General features: G+C 44.8%; 1 protein-coding gene across 3 annotated transcripts in view; it reads right to left on the bottom strand.

Annotated features, from left to right (window-relative positions):
• Nucleotides 1-9,606, bottom strand: part of SRGAP1 (SLIT-ROBO Rho GTPase activating protein 1) — a 137,147-nt gene extending 127,541 nt beyond the window's left edge. For all 3 annotated transcript variants that reach the window (XM_042815996.1, XM_042815994.1, XM_042815995.1), the window contains exon 1: nt 9,434-9,606. In XM_042815996.1, the coding sequence (XP_042671930.1) occupies nt 9,434-9,500 (67 nt within the window). In that variant the 5' untranslated portion in view covers nt 9,501-9,606. The remainder of the gene's footprint in view (nt 1-9,433) is intronic.
• Between the last annotated feature and the right edge of the window lie 323 nt (nt 9,607-9,929).

Genomic DNA, 9,929 nt, shown 5'->3' with positions numbered 1-9,929 from the left:
CACAGCAGGCTGAACCAAGGCAGGGCTGCATGGACTGCTCACAGCAGCCTGCCCAGGGAGGAACCGAGGCAGGCTGTGTGGTGGCTGAAGGCTCCCCATAGCAGCTCGGGGGGAGCAGCCCTGAACAGGTGGCTCACCGTCCACACTGAGCTCCCCATAGATTTGCACAGTGCATCTGCTCACATTTCACGTGAGCTTTGAGGAGAGAGAATCTGAGATCAACGCTTTTGTTCTATTTTCTGTCATGCTATTACAAATGTCACTAATTTTATGCACAGTTCTTTGGCAGTTAGGAATGCACCAATATACAACAGCAGCCTTAAGAAGGCACGTAATGCATACAATCCTATTAAGCTGGTTCTTAACCTCAAGTAGTCTGTTGGGAAGCAATGCCATCACAGGTTAGGAAACAAAATAAACTTCTTAAACATGCCACTACCTCCTTGGAACACAGAGCAAAGAAGCTAGCTTTCTGTGATATAGCTGGGTCTCCATGAAACTGGTGCCATTTATGCCAACAACACAGAGACACCAATTTGCCAAACGCACAAAACACCTATTAACAAGAGTTTCTGCATTTTCATTTCTACTAACCAACAAATCAGGGATTTCCAAGAGAAAAAGCATGCCATGCCATCAAAACACAAACAGCAATGCTACAATTTCAGTATGTCAAGTACCCTGTGTTAAGGTACAAACTTTTTTGTCTTTAGTATACACTTCAAATGTCTCCATAAATACTGTCGAAGGATGAAGAGTTATTTTCTGCCTGTCAACTTAATCACAACATGTTTTGGTATAGAGGTTTGTACTGCAGTGCATCTAGAAAGCAAGGACAACAATGACTGGATGCACCTTTAGGTAACACAGGTAGTTAAAGTTAACAATGGAAATCTAAAGGTGTTTGGAATCTGGAAGAAAATGATAGGTCTTTTTCTTCCATAATAATAATAATAATAATAATAATAATAATAATAATAATAATAATAATAAATAGAATATAACTGAAGTCTTTTCATTTACTCTACTACTTTCCAAGCAGTAATTTAATTGCTGAGTTAGTTTCGGTTCAGACTTCTGCTTATCTTAGTACTGAATGAACACTTTTTTTTTTTCCTTTTAAATCTTCTATCTGACCTAGCACTTAAGATTGTTTATCCTCTTTACACTTAAAAAGAAGCAGAGGGGAAAAGCTGAGAGCAGCAAGGCTTGAAAGAAGACAGGTTGTTGAAAGAACAGAGCCATGCAAGAGGTATCACTGAATGTTATTAGACTTCTGTTGTACTCTGTAAACATGAGCAGACTCCTCTGCTTTTCAGGAAGCAGATACTTTGGAACTGGCTAGCACACAAGAGACTGATCTTTTACCACATGAAAGTACAGACAGTGGAAAGTGAAAGGGGATCAGCACATCTCCTTATTTAGTTTAACACATGGATAGAGCAAAGCAAAAAGCGTGTGCTAATCTACTTGCAATGAGTCCAAGCAGCACCTTGAAGACTTCTGACAGAACACAGAACCAGCGAACTGCTGGTAGATCCTACACATGGAGCAACTCAGATGAATAAGCCCTGAGTCAGTTAAGCAGTCTGGACAGTCCGTTTACATGAATGTGCAGGAGTCATTTTTGCTTCCCACAGCAGCCAATTATGTGAAAGGTTGTAGTCATTACTTCCTGGAAGTCATCGTTCAGTAAGTCAGCTGTTCTTGCTTCTTATTTTCAGTATGGTTAACAAGAAATGGTACACCATAAATGTAGTTCCTCTATAACTTTTGCAGTATTTATTATATAATTTTGTATTTTTGTATAATTTTTGTAATTTTTTTCTATTTTACAATCTAAAAACCCCTTCACTTTGCACCATAATAAGGTGGCTCAGGAGACTCCATTTGAAATTCAAACAGGTTTTATCACTCAATAATAAGTAACATAGCAAGGTTAACAGGGGTAGTGTAATTGATGAACGCATGACTGTAGTTCTAAGCAAGTTCTACTAGAACTTTTCCTAAAAAAAAAAAAAAAAAAAAAGTGACAGGCAAGAAAAAAATTCATTCCCTTTTCAGCACTCTGATTTAAAAGCAACCTTCAGACGCATCTAACCCTGATCACCATGATCAAGAGAAACACAGATCCATACACCTGCAGAGTCTTCATTAAAATCAGGTCAGCTGCACTGTCCTGCGCTGTACAGAGTCAGAAACTAATGACACAGGTCATACAGAACCATTTCACAGGCATGACTATTACAGTCAGGTCATAAGGCACAAGTTTCCTCCAAAGCACCTTCTGAGAGAATTTTTTGCTTTGCTAATGCTTATTTTTCCTTGAGATTTGTCTGACCTAGGAGGCTGGGTCCTTTTCCTGCCCAAATGTTTCAAGTGAAAGACCACAAAGGGCCCTTTCTTCTCCTACCATCAATACCTGTGTCATGAACGCGCATCTAGAGCTGGGATGATGAACTAAACCAAGTGGTTTTTTATTTCCTTCCATAGAAGACAGCAACATGAAGCCAAAGCCAGGTCTGTACACAAAACAGAGTATCAGATTTGGTTACCTGCACAACATTCTCATGCTTCCCACATAAAGATGGCACTGCAATCTCAAGATTTATTGGACACCTAATTCTTTCAATAAGGTAAAAATCAAGGCTTTCAGTGGGTTGTATGATGCGAGAATACTGCACCCTGAAATTCATACAGCGTATGCTTGAGAAAAAGTCACATGAACAGAGAGAGGAGAGGGAAGCGAGTACTGAAGAGATTTTCCTTTTTTGGTTACTGAACTGTAGGCAACAGCAAACAGCTCTGGGGTACGAGCATTTCGCTCTGGACAAAATGAATCACTGGGCATATCACATAGGTAAAACATAACAGATCACCTTTAGCCTGCCTGGTGGCCACAACTGGACTGTGACATACTTGCATGTCTACCAGAAGATAATTTCCACAGGCAGCAGAGCACAGCAGATTCCTGAGGAAGCGGTATCTCAGGATTACCGTTTCCATTACAACAGATCAAAGTGAACTGTTTGTCTTGGAGTACTCCCACAGGAGCAAACCATCATACAAACTGCTACAACAGCCCACAGTTGTTTAAATTCTGGAAACAAAGGAAAAAGAGCAGTGATAACCAACTCCTCTTGTTTTGGTCACCAGCATAGCCTTAGTAATGTAAAAGACACACAGCAAGCAGCTTTCCTGTGCAGACAGCTCTGCCTCTTGCCCAGAACACAGCCCCATGCTCCCCACAGTCTTCCTCACTGCTACCCCCTGCACAGCCTTGCCTACTAACACATAGTAGTTCTGTCAGCCCTTGTGCCTCCAACCACTGCCTCTGGTATTGGCATTTCTCCTCCTCCTGATGCATCCGCAGCCCCATCACCTCTCTCCCTCCAGGGTACCTGAGAGACAGGCAGTGGGACAGCAAACGGTGTGAAAGAACGCCGGGCCACAGCCCACTTGCAGCTCATGGACTGCATAGAAAGGAGCCAGGCCTGGTGGCCTTGCCTGGTCCCAGAGGTCCCTGAAAAGCCTCAGAAAGGTCATCAGCTCAGTAGCTGGCAGAGCAGGAGAAGCAAGTCACAGGGCAAATGCTGCCACAAAAATGAAATCTCCAAAAAGCACAGGGAGCAGCACATGGGGAGCAAAGAGCAATACTAATTGCCCATGAATGAAAGCAACCCCAAAGGCAACTCCTTTTTTACCCTGTGAAAGCCAAGCAGTAAGAGCAGATTAGACTTTAATAAGGATTAATACAAGCTAAGGTAGCACTGATTTCCACTACAAAGATCAGAAAGATCACGTGTGGAGTACTGCACCAGCAAGATGTCACAGCAGCTTGAAGAAGATCTGAGAAGTGCCATCACAGGAGCACCTACTGACGACTTGTCCAGATCCATCTATGCTCTTCCTGATGTCCAGCCCTATCCAAAGCAGAGATCAGACACGACACGCTGCCAAACCATGGTCAGTGATTTCCAACAGGCTGTATAATGGTTAGAAGGGGACTTCTGGAGCCTCAGCAGCACTGACCTGCTTCCTTCCAATGCTACCATCCATCACTCTGACTGACAGGGAAAACAATTTTAATAAAAGGCAAAAGCCAGCCCAAGAGAAGTTTGAGGCAGAGAATAAGATGAAATCTGGACCCCACCGCATCTTACCACAGCCATTTCAAAGCTATAAGTTTAATTTTATTATCAACCGGTACTTCAGTTCATAAAAAAGTGACCAATAAAAGATAATGGCAGGAAATTAAATGAACCTTAGCGTGATTTAGAGCCTTATTCTGCAATAGTGCAACTGCACAGAAAGCAGATTCGGAAAGGAAAAAAGCCCTGAAGAAGTAATCATAAATACATCCAAACTGCAGCAGATGCAGAAACAAATTAAACCTTTCTTAGAGAGAATAATGGAAAAGAAGTGCAGGTACAGACAAATCTTACACATTAAGTATACATTATGATCAACATTTTTCCAGAAAGAAATACTGGTCAGACAACCCACTCACTGCTTGTCCTTTCATGTGTGCTATAGCAATTAGGATTTCATTCACCTTTAAACTCAATTGAAATACTAAATGCAGTTTCACTGCAGAACTGGGGAACAGCAGCTGCAGTGTGTAGTCAAACCAGGAAAAAAGAAAGATCTTCATAATTCTTGGTCATGTTTTCAAAAAAGGTACCAAAAAATGAATTTGTTCCTTAATTACAAGAAAGACTAAGAGATCTAAACATCTGAAATTATTCCCTCATGACCTTCTGGAAGGGGGCTCTATTCAGGTTTATCCACCACACAAACAATTTGCTGCACAGCACTGAACTGAAACAAGTTCCTTGGATTGTATTCCAAAACATCTATTAGAAAGCCAGAAGTATCAAATATAAAGATAATAAGGTCTGTTCATACTCTGACTGAACTTCTTAAATCTGCAGATACCTCTTCCAGATGCATATCCAACTGCAGCCACTGATGTTTACCCAGAGAACTCAAGATTACTGTCCTGTAGAGAATAAGAGACCAGTAGAATGTAGAGGAGGGAAAAAATAAAAAAAAATCTAAGGACCTATCCTTCTCTATTTTCTCTCTCAAAAACATATAACTCCAATTCATAAGCAACATGGAAACCAATATCCATTCCAAACAAGACAGCAGTTATTGGGGCCAAGTTTCTTGACCAGAAAAACTTCTACCAATCGAATGATACCCGACAAGTCTAAATTGTGGAAACTGGAACTTTCAAATAAAACTCAGGAACCATCTACAGCATTATCTATACCTTTTTTTTTTTTTCCCCATCACATTTTTCAAAGTAGTGATTAGACAACTTTACTAAAATCTCAACCCAACTTCAATTTTACAACTCAGCCTTCCTCCAAAAGATATCTAATGCTGTTTTAATTCTAGATTGCTTTAATCCAGAACAAACTGAAATTCACTTTCATAAGCCTTAATTCCTGTTCTCCTTAGAAATGAATTGGCTATTTAATACAGAGTTGCAACTAATTGGTTTTGGTGGAAAATAGGCGTTTTGTTCAGGAGAAATCCTGATATACGTGTATCTTAGGGAAGTATTTCTTTTCACAACATTGCTTTAGGATCTACCTTCTGAACGCAGCATGTTTCCACTTGATCACTTCCAACTGTAAAACGAAGGTCGGACAAAGGAAATGTCCAAGTAGCTGTTCTCTTAGTCCTTTTCAGTTGAAGATACGGTTGGGTAGGAAGGACAAAAAATTCACTGTCTTCAGCGGTTCAAACAACAAGAGGACCTTCACCTAATAGACAGGCCCAAAGGCACGATGCTTACCTACTAGAAGCACATTTCTCTTGTAGCCAGTTCTAAGTCTTAAAAAAGTAAACATGCCAATTTAGCATGTGAATCACCTGTAAGCTACTGCGGAGCACCCCCAATCCTCTACTATTACTATATATTTCTTCTCTGGGGGAATGTATTTCTGTAGTGAACCAGGTATTCAAGATCTCACTAGCTCACTACTCTTCATACCTGAGATACTCACAAAGACCTCAGAAGATGCTCTTGTATTTGTTCACTGCCATGGATTGCTCATTAAGTTTACTAACAGACAGTATTTGACATTTGCCATAGCAGGTTAGACTACAGAATACAGAAGATAGGATAATATAGTATAACAAGGCTAACACTGTCAATTGAGTCAAGGAGTAGCTTTTAACTAAGATACGCTGTGTTTAAATCTATGCTGTGTATCAGAAGGGTAATACTCCAAACTACACCACCAGTCTGCTGCTTATTTAAGTAGGACTCTTTCCTTCCTAGCTCCAGGCCTACCACCAACTCCCTACCTCCATTCAGCTTCATGGCTGGAAAGAAATACGCCTCTAACGACTTCAGAAGCCGTATAAAATTACCACTTTCCTTAGAAAAAATCACATGCAATTGACAGTCTGAATGATCAGAGATATCATAAGCTATTTTACTCAGTAATCCAATACAGCCTGCACATTGCCCAAGCCACTTTAGAAATAATTTAAGTCATTCCTCCAAACTGTCAAAATATTCTTGAATGAAGAAGCTCTTGATGCTTCTTCTAAAGCTTTTGCTTAAAAAGTGGAACATCGCTGAGAAGTAGGTGCTTCAGCAAGATTATGAAGCAACAAGGTCATACTGAAAGAGAAACATCTCAAGACAGCTCACTTTCACATAGTAAGGAGTTTCGGAACCAAACAGCATTTCCCATCTGCCTCTATGTCTTTACAGATTAAGGTACCCACATTGTCATAATTACCCTGATATCCTCCAAAACAATGGCTATAGGTATCCATCTATACAGATCTAGCTTTAGTATTTTGACATCCTAAAGAAATATCCTTCTGCCTTCTGCACAACATGCAAGGAAGGGAACACAATTCCTTTATTTCTAGTGTTGGTCTAGTTCTTGACAGAAGGTAGCCAAAGAGAAAAAGGAAAAAGGAAAAAGGAAAAAGGAAAAAGGAAAAAGGAAAAAGGAAAAAGGAAAAAGGAAAAAGGAAAAAGGAAAAAGGAAAAAGGAAAAAGGAAAAAAAAGAGCAGTAAAATATTCAGCCCACAAATCAGAAGCATCTTGTCTATTCATGCTTGACAGCTATACAGCTCCTGTGCAACCTCCATTAAAGCAACAGCCAACCTACTGGTACTGCTGTAAGAGTCCCCAAGAAACCCAAGGAGGCCAGTTTTCAGCACCCAGAGATTAGACAGAACAGTTAACATCTGTTACTCCTTCTCATTTGAGGAGTTAAGAGCAAATAAGCCAGGTGAAGAATGGCACTGTTAAATCCTTATTTCCAAATCCAGCACCACATGCATGCTCCACTACCCATGTACAAAAGAGGCCCATTTTCCTTCAGCATCAATACTCAGACCCCTCAGAACAAGATTTACAAGAGCACACATAGGGGATATGATGCACTGAACCACCAACAGAGGTGCACCATTTGCTGAGCCGTGTGCAAACTGGTGAAGCGTTAAGGGATGTATTGGTGCTGTGCTCCCTCACACACACTTGTCTAAAGGACACCAAATGGCCAGCTAGCCACCAAATCGCCGTGTCCCTAAGGCAACCAGACGTGCCAGCAGCAAGCGAACCACTAGCCAAGGTGAATCCCAGAAACCACAAGCAGCAAAAGCCTTCTGGCCACACCCTTTCTCCTGTCCTCATGCATGAAAGCCTGGCAGGATGCAGGGACCTGGGTATCCTGCATTTACAGTCTCTTCAGGTTACCTAGCTGCCTAATGAGGACTGATTCCTTAGCCCCTGGCTTCCCAATATCAAAAAGATTCTCAAGGTATCACATAAAGGCATCACAACTTTGATGTGTTATCACTGTGCTGACATCAAGCAGAATTATCCCTTAATACAAAGGGTTCTTCTGACATGAAAGAGCATTGTAGTGATAATGCTTGAAGACACAGCAGCTCTGGCTACAATTTCCAGCCCAGCACGTCTTACCAAACAGCTGTTCACCAAAAACCTAAGTGGCATGGTCAGGACCAGACTGTACAGACCCCCACAGAGGAGCAAAGAAAGTCAGAATTCCTACCAAGCTATGTTTACAAATGCCACTTCCCCTTGCAGTTACAATGGGGGACCACGACACTGAAGGAGGGAATGGTTATCAGAGGTGCTTGCTGCCCAAGTCTTTGTTGTCCATGAAATGAGCCAATGCACATTGCTGAAGGGCAGAGTATTTCTTTATTTGTAAGAAAAGAATGGCTTACAGAGCAACTAGCTGTAATAATAAACATCGTGAGCCTGTGACAATCATGTTAGAAGGAGGCAAAGAGCAGCCCGCACACTCTGCAGAGGGGTTTGGATCACGAGCATTTTTCCTGCTCAGTGAGCAGGACAAGCCCAATCCATCTCCAGAGGCTCATCTGCCTCAGCCCTTCCCAGCAGGCATCCAAGCCACGGCTCGCCAGCCAGCTCACAAACCCCTCGCTGCCCACCACCCCTCTGCCTGGCATCTCTCCTGTTTATTTTAAGCCTAAATCTAACCCCGGACCCAAGAAGCCTTTATAGCTGACAGGTACTCACACGTACACACACAAAAGTTACGCTTGGAAAGAAGAATGAAAAAACTACCACTTCAGGTAAAACAACAAAACCGCAGGAATCATTCGATCCCGCAAGATCGGTTCTTCGAGATAAGGGGATAAAAGTGACCGCGGGGTTACAGCAAACCCACAGACCTCCGAGCAGAGGAGGGGCCGGGCTCCTCCCGCCCAATGAAGGCCCGTAGCCCCGGGCGCTGCGTGGGGGGCGCTCCGTGCCCGCACATCGCACACCAGGAGCAGTCGGAGCGGGGCCCACCCCGGGTACGGGGAGCGCACCCGCATCGCTGTATGACCGGAGCCCAGGTGGAATGCAGCCTTTTGGGTGCCGCGTCTCAGGTTCACACCCATCCCCGAAGTACGAATTTATTGCTGTTCGTGCCTTATGTAAGCAATCCACCGACAGTAGCGGGAAGAAAACCCCCGAGGAGCTGCCACCCGCCACTTTCTCGTTCCTTGCTCCACGGAGGGCTCCGCAGCGGGGAAACGCCGCGCAGAGAAAAGGAGACCCGGGGCTCAGCCGGCACTACTCCGGCACGACGGAGTGCGAGGCTGAAACACTTCCTGGGATGGCTTGGAAAGGCTCATTCAATACCCGGCGCTCACTCTTTCGGAGCCACCCGGCGCAGAACCGCAATCCCCAGGGCTGGGTGGGGGCAGCCTGGGGAAGGGGCACTGCTCACCATTGTCTCTCGCCTCGATATCACCGCCGGAGGCGTTCTGCATTTCCCCCGACGGTACCGGCGGAAGGTGTCCGCCGCCGGGCCCCCGCCGCGCCGCCGCCCCACCAAGTTCGGGCAACGAGCACAGGGCTGGGCCAACCTCCGCAGGCCGAGCCCCGAGGCCGGGAGCCGCGCCGCTTACCTTTCACTTGACTTTCATACTCCGCTATAATCTCTTTGTCCTTTTTGAATCTGCTCGGGGTTGACATTATCCACTCGCTTCTTCCGCTTCTCCCTCTTCTCCTCTGCTTTGATTATTATTAATGATTAATTGTTATTATTTTCCGGACGGGCTCGCCAGCTGCCCCGGCTCGACTCGAGCCCGAGCGAGCGCGGCGGAGGGCGCTGCCCCGCGGGAGTGCCGCCGGCGGAGCGGCAGCGAGGCGGGAGGCGGCGCTCAGACCAAGCCCGGCGCGGGCACCATCGCCTCCGGCAGCGCCGCCGGCAGCAGCAAGGCGCTCCGCGGCCCGGGACCGCCGCAGGGCGGGGCGGCGGCGGAGGGGCTGCCGGGGGGCACCGCTTCCACTAGGCGAGGGCGGGGGCCCGGCGGCTGTGCCCCACCATTGTTATCTCTCCTCGCGCACCCAGGAAAAAGGAAGGGAAGCAGAGCGCGAGCGGTGGGAGGGAAGGAGCGGGGA

This window comes from Centrocercus urophasianus, unplaced genomic scaffold (genome assembly GCF_019232065.1).
Source record: "Centrocercus urophasianus isolate 14NV4802_14NV808 unplaced genomic scaffold, USGS_Curo_1.0 seq_15, whole genome shotgun sequence".
Classification (NCBI taxonomy): domain Eukaryota; kingdom Metazoa; phylum Chordata; class Aves; order Galliformes; family Phasianidae; genus Centrocercus; species Centrocercus urophasianus.
Note: the sequence above shows the minus strand (reverse complement) of the source record. Positions and strands in the feature narration are given on the sequence as shown.